We start from the raw sequence: 15,785 nt of genomic DNA on the forward strand, positions 1-15,785 counted from the left end.
GACCTTCGTCAAATTTCATCATGAGAAAGGGACTTCATTATCATTACCATTGAACATCCCTCGATGTTGGATGAGATACATGTTATTATGGCGACGGTAAATATCAGTCCGCTTTGTTATGCGGTCTACAAAATGTATCATTTTAATTATATCCACTCGATATGATTGTCAGTTCAACAATGCGCACCATATTTGGTATACTCCTTAAAGGGTAGTCAAACATGGTGGTTGATAAATCATGAACAGACGTTGTGCGTTCACATACTTCACATTTTGCTTCCTCAAATGGCTCTCACTCGCGGTACCTGATAATGGATATCATGATAGCGTGTACATACTCCCGGAACCAATGGCAGGACATTTAAAGGGTTTAGAGGTATAAAGTTCTTTTTTTCATTCATCAACTATTTTGAAGTTTAATGATTCATGCCATACATATCTCATTACTACCGTAAAACGTTTTCGTAAAATTGATTATTTTCACCTAGCAACCGAGAGCAAGACAAGCAAATGTCTCAAGTCTCAAGAAAATAGGTAGGCCAGAAGAAATGACCACGAGTCCCGTCCGCCCATTTTTTTATGCAAAGACATATCTCATTTGCCCTCGAAACCGCTGAACCGATCCAACGCCAAAGCACCTTTTTAATGATCAAATACAAAAAGCCCATTTTGGAAGTCCTTCAGTGAACCAAGGTTACTTGCTTTCAGTATTTGTGAAACCAACCCAAGTCTTTCTCAAGCATGGAACTTCTTCGTTTCGATTGTCATCAAACGGAAGGACCGCCTCTTTCCAGCCGACGGCATTCCATTGACGTCCATTCTTAATTTTCTCCTCATCAGGTATTTTACTAGCAAGGGCTCTCTGTCTTCTCTTCTCACGCTCCTCAATGACGGGATACATGATTTTTCGTCGAAGTAAGTGGGTTGCATGGCCATGAATAACACCCATATTTCCAGTTTCTAATACATGCTTCAAGAGACCGAAAGGCAAGTTGAGTAGTAACCTTGACAGAGTAAGAGTAATAGAATCCGAGGAAGGGGAGCGAAGGCTCTCCTCTGTAGGGTGGTCGCCGAACTTAATAGAGCTCAATCGGGAGTTTGTGGGTCGCTGATCAGGTACATGCGGAATTCTAGAATTGAAATGAATGTCTGAGACTGTCGTATCCAATTCGAAGTTAGGAGGGAATGACAGGATGATGAAGTTGATTATATTGGAAATGATGACGTTGGCGCATGGAGTGTAAGTGCTTCTGCCGACTACATCGTTGACATCTGCATTTCCTGAGTTCCACGATCCATCAATACCTCCTTCAAGAGCAAATTCAAGAGCCTTTTCGACTGTGTCCCAGGTAATGAGTTGGCTCGCAATGGTGCAACCAGTCTTCCAAATTTGAGGAATTTGAAGAACAACCCCTGATGCTATATAGCCGAGCGTGAAGTCGAAACGTTCAGCTGGGGTTAACGGCATGGGAGCTGATCCAATGTATGGAGCCGGAAAGCGGGTCATTGCATCTAAGTCCAATACAGGTCCACCATATAGATATCTAACCGCCAATGAAAATGTATCAGATCGCAAGTAACGATCATCTGACTCAATCAAGATGTTCTGGATAGGTAGAGGTGAATCACGATTTGCGCTACCTCCAGATGTAATGAGATCTTTCAACACGAAACTGCGAGCCAATATCAATCTGTGACCACTAATTCGAAGAGGAGCCGCTCGGTCATCGGAGTAGCGTAGCTCAAGAACGCAATCAGAAAATTCTGGTTGTGCAAATTGCTCACGGAGGTGAAACCAAAGATCTCGGCGGTTTCCGCCTGCCCATGGAATTTCTTCTTTGCGCGGGTAGCCGACGACGCCACGATAAGGTGGTGGTCCCATTGGTGGAAGTGGAGATGGATGATGTCCATAATGGGGGCCCAAACCGTTCTCCTGGTCCTGTATCGATGTTCGAAATCCATGAACGTTGTGCTTAGCGGCTGGATCAAAGCCGTTGAACCGAGGACTCTCAACAATTTGGGGAGCACCAGTTGGGGAGTAACCTTCTTGTGAAACAAATGGTTGCATTTGTTTGCGGAGAAAATCATCTGGTGGAGGGACCTGAAAGCCGTCTTGGGGGTGGTAATATCCTGGAGGGAATGCTGGAGTCATCGGCGAAAATCCATTCGACATATGGTGTTGATGGCCACCGTTTGCTAGATGAGGACCATGGCGCGCACCACCTTGCTGTACGTAAGCATAAGGTGGAATATTGCCAGCGCTCGAAGGGGGAGCTGGTGACGAATTATTGGAATCGGGATATCCGCCGAAGATCGGGTTCGAAACGCTGGGATGAGCGTGGTGCATTGGATGTTGACCATTGAACGCAACCTGCTGCGGAAATTGTACAGATTCGGAGGACATTGTGGATTGATTGCTGGCTGGCACAAAGGGTGGAGGCAATTGATATGTTGATCTCGAGGTGGTAGATTGGGTTTCGGATGAAGCAGAGTGCTTTTCCTCTTGAGGATTGTCTGCTGCAGAAAAGAAAAGATTTAGCGACAAGGATAATATTTTGGATTGGCAGAAATGGCGAGGCTGAAAGTGAATTCTCAAATCTCACCTTTTGCTTCATTCACATTGGCCAAATTTTCCTCGCCCTCTCGTTCAGTAGAACTTCGCTCAGTAGAACCACGACCAGTAGAACCAGAACCAATCGTAACACCGCACTCAGTAGAGCTAAATCCATCCAGCGACTCAGAAGTAGACGGTGTATCGGCAACTGCTGCGGGAGCAGGCTTAGGTGATTCGTTTGTCGCCTCCAAAGCTTTGTCTTTTGGAAGAGGCTCATCGATTTGCGCGGAAGGTGTATCAATAGTTGAAATCGATGTAATGGGTACTTGGACTGCTGGGGCCGTCGAGGATGGGGTTACGACTTCCTTCGCCTTTTCTCGAGTAGGTAGTTTCTTTTGCTGTGGCTTACCATAGGAGAGAGGCAGAGCAGGAACAATGCCTCTCGGAACCGCAACTGCAGGCCTTGGGCGATTCTGCATGACTTTTGACGCGCCGTTTGCTGGTGCCATGTTCGTAATATTCATTCAGTCGCAACAAGCTTTTCTACTTGAGCTTGAATTCACGACTGACGTCCCCAAGATTCAACAATGACCTCAAGCTGGTCATGTAGCATCTGGGGAGTCTTTCGTTGCTTGATGAAGCTTTTAAGGCGAGCGCAAGTGAAAGGACTTGCCGTTTGAAAAGAAGCTCAAGATACTGATTAAAGGTAACCAATTCTGCGGGGTGCGAAATAAATTTGTTTAAGCCTGGGAGCCTGATCTAGAATGGGCTCTAACGTCTTTGAATGTAGTGTGGGTTTGAAAGAAGCTTGCGCCTGTTTTCTCCGACGGACTTAAGAGGAAGCTACGAGCAGAACCTACTTAAATTCGGACTTTAAACACAAACACATACAATCAATGAAAGGTCTTGGATTCGATATACATTGCATTATACATGGAATACTGCCGGCCTAGTTAGACCCATGATTTCTTCCTCGTATATACAATACTATTCAAGAGCAAGAATAGTATAACAAAATCTACCTACATACAGACATCTCTCACAGATTCCTTGTTCAGGATACAAGATACTATTTTGCTATTTGAATCAAGACATTCATCGAGAAAGTTCTCTCACATACAATAGTACATTATGATATAAGATATGGAATATTCTGAGATAGTTCTCCCCGATGTACTTCAAGAGTCCTCTTTAGCATGATATGGAATCCGCAACGCCCTACATGAATATTGAAATCTTGGTGTAGCATCACTGTTGTACTGGCAAGCAATTCTCAAATCTGGCTCACTGTGTGGAAAGTGATCTATTGAACAGGACAACATGTCAGTGGAATCTCACGCTAGCTCTCAAAGTTAAAGATTGAGAAACTACCTACCACAAGTGGGGCATTTTCTTTGAATTATATTCACTGTTTTGCTACATTCCAGATATTCATGAGAAGGGAGATTGGGGCTTGGGGCTGCTGGGTACAATGCTCAACATGACCATTGCTACGAATTGTTTTGGTTAGAAAATGCAAACGACTACCTAGAGTTCGAAAATGTCGATCTCATTTTTAAGAATCAGACATGGACTATTGTCCAATGATGCTTATATTCGCCCAGCGTCAGTCACAGCAGTGAGGTTGGTAGCCTATTGAATATTGCGCAATACCTACCTTGTTGGATAGATAAAGAGTGAATTTGGAGAAATTCCACATCTATATTATATAGTTGACGTTTCGCGCCAAATAATTTCTTCTCCTCTTTCCGACAACAAAACAGTTTCCCCCCACCACCTCCAATTTGAACTCCATCACAACGTCATCGCACTTAGCATACCGCAATTAATTGCAGCCACTATAATGATGGAACCCCAAGAAGACGATTCAAACATGTTAGGAGCTGAAGAAGAAAATAAAGCCACGGCGGGAGTCAGAGAAGAAGGCGGTGGAATTGTCCCGGGAGCTAGGTATTCTAACGTGCAGTTCAGCAAAAACATGACCGTAAGTGCTATCTTCTAGTTCATTACAGCACATGACAATACGATCATAACTCCATACTAACTCCATACACAGAGCGAGGAGCTGTTGGAGAGTTTGAAATATTTGATAGGGCCAGGAGCAGAGGATGAGAAAAAGCGAAGAGTAATCAAGTGGTCCCAGACGGAGAAGGGTAGGAGAAAATCTGCAGAAGGTCAAGCTCGCAATAAGGAGAAGAAGATTGAAAAGATCAAAAAGTTCCAGATGCGGGGGGAAATTGAGATCGCAAGAGATGCGCAGAGGGCGGAACGCAGAGCAATAGCCGAGGTAAAACTTAGATGGGACGCAGAACATCCGGAAGAGGCAGCAAAGAGGTGAGAGAATAATAAAGGAGCGCGGAAGCGAGCAGCCAGGAAAGCAGAGAAGAGACTTCTAACAGAATCCCAGAATGTCAGGGAGATGGTAAGTTTAATCTATGACATTACTCATTGATGCCTGTGAGATGGATGTGCTGATCACATAAATGTATAGGGGCTGTCGACTGCAACAGACAGAAACATGATGAAGTCGGACGCTGCGCGTGGTGTGGCAGAGGAGGCTGTCGAGGCTGATGCTTTGAAGGCAGAGGAGATGGCTGATGACGATTCTGATGTTAATATGATGAAGGGTTTGGAGTATGCTGGGAACTCAACATTCACACTGTCTATCAGAAGAAAATAGAAATCATGTATTTCCAACAAAAAGATAAGCAATTATTTTTTACATATGTTTCGAGACCAAGTATGAACAAATGATGAGATTTTACATTATAATATCTCAAAATGACACCAAAGATGCATATGATTTCCCTACCTCTCTATCTTGTATTCATCAATAGACACTGAAAATTCTAAGAATATTAATCATCTAATATTGAAGAAGTGTTTGCTGTATATCTGGTAAATAACCTTCAAGGTCGTGTAACATACATGCAATGCAAAACGGTATGCAAATGCACACTTTTGTTGCACATCTCATCATTCAACATGTCAAATCATGGAATAGTAGTGTCTGTGTCTTCAAATGTAATGCGCAAATGAATGGGTATCTTCCATTATTTCAACAAATCATTGTGGTTCTTTCACTGTATTCTTGTGTGCATTGGCCGATTTGTTAACAGAGTACCTACTTATTCATGGATACCCGCTATTGTCATTTTTCGTACGGCTTTCGATTACCTGCTTGAGTGAGGTACAAGCTGAAATAATCGAACTGTGATTGGTATATAACTATTAAACTTCCACTCTAATCTACCATAGAGCTTAATCCCCAGGTTTTCTCCATATGCTCAAGATATCCTCCGCTATTTGCAAAATCGAGATACCTATCATATTATCCAAGATACCTACTTGCCTAGATTAAGAAGCCTGCCCTACTTATATCCCACCTACATACATACATACATACATACATACATACATACATACATACATACATACATACATACATACATACATACATACATACATACATACATACATACATACATACATACATACATACATACATACATACATACATACATACATACATACATACATACATACATACACACACATATATATATATATATATATACACACCAATGATAAATCCTATCAAGGACTAGTTCTCTCATGCATACAATCTAGAGATAAGCCCTCCGCTCTTCTCAAACACAATGAAATACAATAACATAACACCTCACACTCCGACATGCAACAAAACACTCGCTCGCATCTTTGTTCTCTTATTTCTCTATCTCATTGGCTCATTGCACATGCAATCGACTGTTTCTCTGCTGAATGAGGGATGGACGACTCCTGAATAGGCGAGTACTTAGTGGGATTGGGCTTATCTTTGACATTATCACATCATGGTTAGAGATAAGGATCGGGGAAGAGTGGAGCTGTGATTACTACCTAGCTAATGTAAGCTCGAGCAAAAGTAACCGTTGAGCTTGTGCTCCGTGCGAGAGGATACCTAGGTGGTATGTATTCCGTCAACGCGTGTAAGGGTAGGTATTGGATATGTGATGATCCATGGGCAAGACAATGGTTCCTGCACTTTGGTAGGTAAGAACTTAACTCGATCTTGTTGATGCTGCAGGAGAGAAATCACAAATAGATTACATCATAGGATTTTAGGTTTAGAGACTCCGTTCATACATTTGTTATCCATGTTTGGTTGATGAAAGGAAAGAAGGCTAATCAAGGAACGGAAACGGAGGAGACCTAAATAGGAGCCTAATCAAAGCACGTGTAGATGATAGCCTTGATGATTTCCAGTTTATTGAATGAAGATTGAATGAAGTTTCGTCTTCTTACTCGACTTGTTTTTGTTCACACCTGACGGAATTTCTGGCGCAAACATTACTGCAACTGCTTGCTATATTTTCAAAGTAAGTGATGTTAGTTTTAACTCTATGCCGCATCTCTCCTCCATATCGTGAAAGAGAATGAAGGAACTTTCATTAATGGCGTGGTGAGCTGGAGGTTTGTGATATGACCGATTGCGGGGTGTGAAGTGGGCTGAGACGGGACCAAGGATCCCTTTGCGCAATATTTATATTGCTCGGGATTCCCATTTCTTTGATCGCATAGTACGATACTTACTTATTTATTGAGCGCAGATTCTCATATTCAAAGGGGCATAATCGCAAGAACAAATTTTAATATTATCACAATGGCGGAGCCTGAAGTTAGTCACGGTCGTGGAGGTATGTATTTCTTGAATGTCTTCAGTAGAGGGAGATTCTAACGTCATAGCAGGCGCAGGAAATATTGGAGCCGATTCCACTCAGTATGCAGCACCTTCCTTCTATCGCGGATATTTGAGCATTCGCAATCCAATACAAGGCGGAACTTTTCGACATGTAAACTAATAGGCGCAATAGATATGTTGATGGCGAAATTGTCCGTCAAGGACCAGCAGGAGATCACGGCGATGGGGCATTCAGCGTCGGTCGCGGTGGGGCTGCAAATATCGGCTCACCTGGTCTCCCAGCTACCAAACGGAGCGATGTGGATAGTATTCCAGATGCTGCATTGAGGCCCAGCACCGATGGCGAGGTTGTGCATTTCGGACGAGGTGGAGAGGGCAATGTGGTTAATGCGACCAAGCCGGGTGTACAACATCCGGTTGGATTGGCGGATAAGTTGAAGAATAAGCTGTTCAAGAAGAAGGCGCATGCTACTGAGAAATGAGTGGTTGAAGAAGAGGATACTCTCTGAGATTGGTAGAATGGGACTTGGCCTGTCTTGACCTGAGATTTGAGGGGACTTCATTAATAAATTTCGAAGTTGGGGAGAGGAGTTTTGATATTCTTCTGGGAGGACAAAATGATACCCGAGTAATGATTGACTTGTGGGATTGGATTGAGTTTTTGGAATTTATTTGTCTTTTGACATTTGTTGTTTATTTGAGAAAGAAAGAAAGTATTCCAAAGATATATTTTAGCTTGCAATATATACCTTGGGACCATGAAGAAAACTGATGAATCGTCCGCACCGTCAACATGTGACTCGACTACCTAGGCAGGACCTGATGTTGACAATACCATACAAAGTATATATATACTAGTAGGTAGTTGAGCGATGTGAGAAAAGTTTCCGATGATTCATGAATATGGAGTTGATAGCTATATACGATATGGTACGTACGGTATAGACACATAAGGGACCTCTCGAGGCACAGATACGTAATGTTGTCAAAGATACCTACGAGTATCATTGCTCTATTTACATTGATTTTGCTCTGAATTATTGATCGACCAATCAAAAAAGCAAATTTGGCAAAAATGGGCCAATAAGATCTGTAAATTCTAATGTGAACTTTGGCTGACCAATGAAATGGATTGATCAGAGCGTGTTTAATTGTTGTGCGACACTTCATATACACTTTGCACTTTGCACTTTGCACTTTGCACTTTGCACTTTGCACTTTGATAAACACTTGACAGCTGGGAGAATTGTCAATTGTTTTGATTGAACTTTGAAGCTCTTCAACCACAACCAAAATCGCATTCATTACATAGAATTGTCGCAACAATTGACATTTGTTTACTCAAATCCCAAATACTTCGTGGTGAATCTTTTACCTTGACTTTATTCTGCCAAAGGGGGAGGAAGATCTTAATCGCGTGTAGCTTCATTCATTCTGAAGTACCTCGAAAGGTAGCTATTTTATTTCTTGAAAGTTTTGATATCCTCTACGATCACCTACCTGCATCGAAAATCTGCAAACCCTCCTCGGTCACCTATTTACATTTACATTTATATTTACTTTGGTTAAATATCATAGCATTTACCAGTCTACCTCTGCCTCAAACTTTTTACAAAACCCGAGTCGGCTTTGCAGTCAACTCGCAGATCAACTTCACGTCCCGGCGCACGCGATTTCCCATCAATACTCGATACTCTTAGATTCATCTCTCGCAGCTATACATCGCTGTTTACCATGGCGCCAAAACATGGCTTGAATGGCTCGAGTTCATCTTCGAATAAACGAATGAAGACAGAGTCTTCCGAGCCCGGTTCTACGTCCTCTCCTGCCGCTGTTCAAGAAGCGATATCCTTCGAGATTAAGATACCGCTTATGGATTTGGATAAAGAAGGAAAGGAATCAAAACAAAATGCGGCACTAAGAGCACTGGCAGAGGAGCATATATCACCATTTCAAGGCTTCAATGCGCCGGAGGACGAACTTAATTACCATTATACTGTTGTGCCAAACACAGAGTGGGCGGCCATGAGGATATATAACAACTTTATAAGTAAGTGTAGTTCAACCATTAACTACTGAATTTCTTCTAATTCAAAGCAGTCCAAGGCGATACTTATAAAAACAATCAATTCGTTTATGTGAAGGGCAAGACAGAAACAGGCACACAACCAAGGGACTTTTGGATAGCAAGGATATTACAGGTTAGAGCTAAAGATCCGCAGCATGTCTACGCCTTGGTAAATACTATTATCTTTGGGAAAAGACCTTGGACTGATTGGTTTTAGGTTGCCTGGATGTATTGGCCGGAAGAATTACCAGCAACAGCCAAAGCTGCTGGCGAGACATCCGCAAGTTCAGGACGGAGGAAATACCACGGAAATTCGGAGCTTATTGCGAGCAATTATCTGGATGTCGTAGATGTATTGACCTTCGCAGGAAAGCTAGATGTTGAACGTTTTTCTGAGGACCTTGATGATTATGTAGTATCTGATCCGGATCCTAGCAAGTGTTACTGGCGTCAGACATTCTGTCAAGCCACCCAGAGACTTTCGGTGAGTTTTACCTCTGTGAATCAGACACATTAAAACTAATCATTTTCCTCCAGGACTTGCCCGTCTATTGTATTTGCAATGGTCACTACAATCCCGATAAACGCGAGTATGAGCATATTTGTGATAATAGAGATTGCCAAACTCTATATCATTCGGAGTGTTTGGTAGAAGACGTCCTCGTCAAGCGATATCACGAGGAGTACCCTCAAAAAAAGACGGCAACCAATGGAATAAAACCCAAAGACAAGAAGAACAAGAATGGGAAATCGAAACAGAAGATATACTCCAAAGAGTTCAAAGGGGAATTCGCACATGATCAGGATGAGCAGACTCCACCAATGATCAAAATTACGGACAAGAGATCAACTCCACATACGGTGACATTGCAACGGGTTGCATGTCCAAAGTGTTCAACTCTTTTCGAATAATCTCTTGTTTTTCGAGCTTATGGTTCTATAATACTAGGTATCACAGCTTATTTCCAGTGCGAACTTTTATGATTCACGGCCACTTTTACAACACAATCTAGAATGATCTATCGAGATCATACTTTTCGTGGAAGCAGATTCAACTTGCATCTGCATCACCCCTCCACAATCCTACACATATACGTACGACTTTCACTGTATTTGTACATACTTTACACCAATTACATTCACAAAATTTTAATTTCTGGTCATAGTTGTCTGGACATATCATTTTGTATTACTGGAAAAAGCGAGCTGGATGCCAGGTGAATCAAATAGCGGCGTCTCGGGAGATAGTGAATCGGGAACATACTTTTGCCTTCTAATACCCATGTTTATTTTGACTTTGACCCTTAGGTAACTAACCGTTCGATTTCTCTTTTGTTTTGTGTGGTTTTTTTGCTCGTTGGTATTTTGCGAGCGGTTTTTTTCCATTTGGGTTGTGGCGGTTGAGAGTGCGCAAATAGCTTTTCTTAGATTATTGAATGAATGGGGTTGAAATTATTGGAGATTGAGGAACGAGGGATTTAGGAGAATGGGAAGAGAGCACAAGGATAACAAGTGGTGCTAGTAAGATCATGCACTTGGCGAGAGAGGCGTCCTAATAGAGCATGGCAAGGGGAATGTTAATGGAAGATCAGTAAACACTGTGATCTTGCGGAGGGTAGATAGTGTTATAGTGGCATATTTACTGGAGAATATGGAAGGAAGGAAATGATGATTAGTATGAGAAATAAGAAGAGACTATTCACAGTATCATATCATTATGAATCCTGGATGACTATAACTTGAATATAATATATGTAAGTTTATTCTCTATTTCAGTCTCAAAGTTGAATCTTGCTTGGTATTTTTCACCTACTTTGTTTGAATAACCTTTTATATCATTAGGTATGATTATATGAGAGTAGGTAAATGAGATATTATTTCTTAATTTTAAACTCTCTTCTGTTTATTCTTTTCTTGATTTGTTGCTTGTGGTGTGGAGATAGTTTGGTATGTTTAGTATGATGTTGTGTGGAATATTCTGTGGGGAGTTGAATAAGGGGAAATGGGATAAGGGGAGTTGAATAAGGGGAGAGGGGGAAATTGGAAATTATGGGGAGTGTTTGTATGGGTGTATGGGTGTGTGGGTGTGTAGGTGTGTATTGAAGGGTTTGTTGTATATGAGATTGAGAGTTTGAGGTGTAGGGAGTGAGGAGTAAGAAATGGGAAGATGGAGAATATAAGAGTATAAGAGTATATAATATAATCAGCGAGAATATATCAAAAGAACGAAAAAGAAAAATATTCTAAATTAAAGAATAGGAATTATGAAATACAAATTACAGAGGAGATATATAATATAGTATATAGATATTCAAATATTATTTATATAGAATAAATAAATAGTAAGAAGAAGTAAGAGATGAGGAGTATAGTAGCTAGTAGTTATTAGTCATCAGCTAGAGATCTAGATATATAGAAAAGAAAGAAGAAGTATAATCAAGATAGTACTAGATATATATATATATATATAATTTCGTTACTTTCAAATTTCAACTTTTGAGAATAGGACTTTAGGGAGAAGAGAATGATATAATGAAGGTGAATAGATAGTTGATTGATATATGTATAAACATATATTACATATCTAATAGATAAAATAAACTCTATCGATTATTTACGAAAATCTCTTTATCGATATTTACTTTTCTTCTCCATTTTCTTCTCCATGTTTTTTATCATACTCTATATTACCCCTCAAATCTTTATTACTATACCTATACCTATACCTATACTCATATTTAAATATCCTCCATCCCATTCCCTCTTACCCCCCAATCCCATAACAAATCCATTGATATTCAATATCAACATCAGCATCAATACCAAATCTAATCTCCCCTCCCCCCCTCCACACACACAAATCCGACCCCCGATCCCCAATCCCCAATCCCCAAAACTCATCAACTCGAATACCTAAACACAACATTCCAACAACCAAACATAAAGTAGAAGTAAAAGCAAACCAAATAAGATTGTGTACTACATATTACATACTACATAGTCTCATGGTACATACATGACATCCGTTATATGATGGACTATTACCTATATTTATCTATACCTACCTATCTAGGGAGGTTCTTATATGTATTCATATATTTTTGGTGGAGTGAAGTCATACTCCCCTCCTGTACTGATAGATGTATATTATATTGTGATAGCTAACTCTTGATGGTTTATATGGAGTTTATAGATGTGATATGAATATAGCTGCTGTGGAATGGTATCATCCCCCCATTCTCTTCTTTGTAAGACTTACATTTCGTCTCAGCCAAGGAAAAAGATGAATACTTCTCCAAGCCATTCGGTTTGAATGTTTGTGGATTGACGTTCTTCAAGACTGCCTTAACGAGACAGGATATTGAACATAGCATGGCATGGGTATGGATGATGGAATGAATTCATAAATTTGGTATTACATCTATGTATCACGGTGCAAGGGATAGGTACTAGATTGGATATATGATATTCTATAAAGAGATTGAAAGTGATACGATGTAATTTTGCCATATAATGGCAAAGATGATTAAGTATTTATTATGCTAATATATTATGTTAGTGAACCCGTGATAATACCCCCCTCTTTAAGACTTGTTTGTTCCAAGCAAGCTAAAAGAAAGTATACTATACAAACCACATTTTCTTTTGTTATAATGAATATTTTCGTTTTTCAAGTTCTTTTACAGCTTTTTGTTTAGGGATCAAAATTGCCTTAGCCTCTAGGTTTTTCAGTATCTATTTCGATAAACCTGATTTCTTTAAGTATAAATAATGATAATAAGCTATAATCTTTTTATTATTCTTAAGATCTAAGGCCAGTTATCAAATTGGGGTGTAATATCTTCATTTGATTAAGTAATAATATCTATTCTTATTATAATTATCTAAAATGCTTTCGAATACTTATTTCTGGACTAGCTTCTTTTTGTTATTTTCCCTTTCAAGAATTTTATTCTGTGTAGTAATAGCTTTTGCTTTATTGATCTAGAATTGTATTGAGAATTGTTTATTATTATATACTGATAGAAGTAAAGAATAATAAAAGATAGAGAAGATTTGTATATTCTTTAGTAATTGAATAAAACAAGATTGTAAGTAAACTTTAATGATTTTGTAAGATTTGATTTATTTATTATTTAGTTTTTTTGTTTTTCGAAAAATCTTTATATTCTTTATATTAATGAATATCTTTTGTTCTATATAATATCAGGGTGAGTTGGTTTGGTATTGATTTATATGCTTTTTATATATATCTATAACTTATCTAGCGAGTGCTTAAAGTTGATCCAGAATCCTTTTTATTCTATTTGTTGTTTTATTACTCTTAAAGAATTTACGTTTTTGAGTTAATATCATTTCTAATGGGCAGAGTTTGCTTGGCTTTATATCAATACTTGAGTTAAAATTATAATTAGCAAAGAATAAAGAATATTTGTAATTTCTGAAACCATATTGTTAGAGGCAAATTCTACTAATAGTAATTATTCTATTCAATCATTTTAATAAAAGTTGATGAAAGTATATAGATATTGCTTGAGAACTGAATTGATATGCTTTGTTTACTTATCTATTTGCAAATAGAAGGCTAAAGAGTATTTTAAAGTTACTGCTAGTCTTTCTAATAACTACACTCAGAATTCTAATACGAACTGTGTGCCTCGATTCGAGATAATATTATCTAGTGTGCTATATAGGGTATATATTCGATTAATAAATACACTAACCAGTTCTTTTGTAGTTAAGGTTTTATATCAATGAAATGACGCATCTTTGTCAATTTATATATTATTACCAGGATATGCTTATATATCGAGTTATAGTATTTACTCTCTAGAAAAGGTGTGATATAATTAATTGATATATCAGATTATACTCGAAATAGGATTAGGAGAAACCTTAAGAATTCTGGTGAAACTGATTTTGATAACTTAATATGAGTATACAATGTACATGCTTGTACATATACACTAATCTCCTAATATATGTTTAATCACTAATAGATTCGGAAGATAATATTGATAGTATTAGTATATCCAGGATAATTAATCGGACTGGAAGAGTATATTCTGTAGATAATTTATACTTTTAGCTTATTATCAAACGATATTCAAAGCTTATCATAATAATATATTTTATTATTGGATATTCCATAATCCTGTATAGCGATTCTCATAGTCTTTCGGAATTCTGCTAGTCATTTTTGTATATATGGATCTCTAATTACTGCTAACAATTATTATGTTATATTGGATTTTGTATAGATATTGTTAATTAATTTGTTGATAGGCTTATTTTCTATAGGTATTATCAAATCTATAAGTACTAGTATTACTTTCTCTATTAATTCTTTATATAGATCAATATCGAATCTTTATATTGATAAGATTATTCTTTTTCTATTTTTTAACTACTTATTATTAGAATTCGAAAGATCTGGTTTGTCTTTCTACTTATAGTTTAAAGTATTTGAACAAATAGCTTTAATATTGTCACGGCGCCAACTACATGATCTGTAGTTGCCTTCGTGCCTCAGGCACAGAATACTAGCGCGCCCTACTTCCTATAAATAGGGCTTCACTCTTCCATAGCTCTTCTACCCTTATAGTATAATATAAGTCTTTACCCGTACCATAACAGTTTGTATCATCATTAAATAAGCTACTACAACTTTATTTCCCATTTTATTTTCAAAGTCCTATCGATGCCAGAAAGCAGGCTAAACGCATTAGGCGTATTACGTAATCATCTTGATTGATATAGTCAACTGGATTGTACATAGCTTTCAATAGAATATGCATTATATTTAATATTAATAAATCTACCTATTCTACACGTCTTTTCTGGTGACCTATGCAGGGATTCAAGATATGTTCAATATCTTATCTCCATTCTCTTTGCAGTTAAGCTTTTTAATTAAGAATATTTAGAAACCCTCTTTATCTCTAAGTTCGTTGTACGGCAGTGTCTGTACGACGATCAATATACCGGTATCAAAAGAGCTTTCAAAAGAGCTGTAGATACCATACAGTCTCGTTGATTTGGAGGACCGTCATATAGTTGCGGAAATCCAGCGTTTGAACAACTTCTTCTGATCCTTCTTTTTATTTCTCAAATATCCCTCTTTTCAGAAATACTTTATATATTTATTTTTATAGTATCTTTTGTAAGGACTCAGTGTTATCTTACTATCAGAATACGAACTCCTTTCGACTTTTAAGACACTTTTTTAATATTACTTTTGATTCCGGAAATCTGTGGTGTAGGTTTTCAATCTCATTCTGGATGATACCAGCATTATCCTCTTCAAGCGAATCCAAACTATTATTCGATTTTTTTGATATTATTCTCATTTTAGTTCCGAAGAACGAAACCTTTATTTTCTATTTGTTTAATAGTTGTTAGAGGATATATGAAATCCTTTTGAAGATTTAATTCTATTACTTATCAAACTACGACTTTGA

The 15,785-nt window shown here is 38.4% G+C and overlaps 4 protein-coding genes across 4 annotated transcripts; 3 read left to right on the top strand and 1 right to left on the bottom strand.

The window, feature by feature from the left end:
* Window positions 1–302: 302 nt before the first annotated feature.
* Window positions 303–3,285, bottom strand: EAF02_004156 (uncharacterized protein). Its single transcript, XM_038900204.1, has 2 exons — window positions 2,604–3,285; window positions 303–2,517 (listed from the first exon to the last, which is right to left on the bottom strand). Exons 1-2 carry the CDS (start codon window positions 3,076–3,078, stop codon window positions 695–697), a joined length of 2,298 nt encoding a protein of 765 aa, XP_038759911.1. The 5' UTR covers window positions 3,079–3,285; the 3' UTR covers window positions 303–694.
* Window positions 3,286–4,397: 1,112 nt separating this feature from the next.
* EAF02_004157 (uncharacterized protein) lies at window positions 4,398–5,234 on the top strand (the record flags this gene model as incomplete). Its single annotated transcript, XM_038900205.1, has 4 exons — window positions 4,398–4,538; window positions 4,611–4,888; window positions 4,970–4,976; window positions 5,046–5,234. The coding sequence occupies 4 exons, from the start codon at window positions 4,398–4,400 to the stop codon at window positions 5,232–5,234; spliced, it is 615 nt and encodes a 204-aa protein (XP_038759912.1).
* Window positions 5,235–7,217: 1,983 nt separating this feature from the next.
* EAF02_004158 (uncharacterized protein) lies at window positions 7,218–7,738 on the top strand (the record flags this gene model as incomplete). Its single annotated transcript, XM_038900206.1, has 3 exons — window positions 7,218–7,251; window positions 7,304–7,334; window positions 7,429–7,738. 3 exons carry the CDS (start codon window positions 7,218–7,220, stop codon window positions 7,736–7,738), a joined length of 375 nt encoding a protein of 124 aa, XP_038759913.1.
* A 745-nt stretch (window positions 7,739–8,483) lies between these two features.
* EAF02_004159 (uncharacterized protein) lies at window positions 8,484–11,019 on the top strand. Its single transcript, XM_038900207.1, has 5 exons — window positions 8,484–8,707; window positions 8,835–9,306; window positions 9,357–9,493; window positions 9,542–9,808; window positions 9,862–11,019. The coding sequence occupies exons 2-5, from the start codon at window positions 8,991–8,993 to the stop codon at window positions 10,234–10,236; spliced, it is 1,095 nt and encodes a 364-aa protein (XP_038759914.1). The 5' UTR covers window positions 8,484–8,707; window positions 8,835–8,990; the 3' UTR covers window positions 10,237–11,019.
* The last annotated feature ends 4,766 nt before the right edge of the window (window positions 11,020–15,785 follow it).

This window comes from Botrytis sinoallii, assembly GCF_014898435.1.
Source record: "Botrytis sinoallii strain Bc 23 chromosome Unknown BSIN_006, whole genome shotgun sequence".
Classification (NCBI taxonomy): Eukaryota; Fungi; Ascomycota; class Leotiomycetes; order Helotiales; family Sclerotiniaceae; genus Botrytis; species Botrytis sinoallii.

Coding starts and splice junctions, on each gene's coding strand:
- EAF02_004156 (XM_038900204.1), bottom strand. CDS start 3,078: ATGAATATTACGAACATGGCACCAGCAAACGGCGCGTCAAAAGTCATG. Junction 2,518..2,603: donor CAATGTGAATGAAGCAAAAG/GTGAGATTTGAG, acceptor TCTTTTCTGCAG/CAGACAATCCTCAAGAGGAA.
- EAF02_004159 (XM_038900207.1), top strand. CDS start 8,991: ATGGCGCCAAAACATGGCTTGAATGGCTCGAGTTCATCTTCGAATAAA. Junction 9,307..9,356: donor GATATATAACAACTTTATAA/GTAAGTGTAGTT, acceptor AATTCAAAGCAG/TCCAAGGCGATACTTATAAA. Junction 9,494..9,541: donor CGCAGCATGTCTACGCCTTG/GTAAATACTATT, acceptor GATTGGTTTTAG/GTTGCCTGGATGTATTGGCC.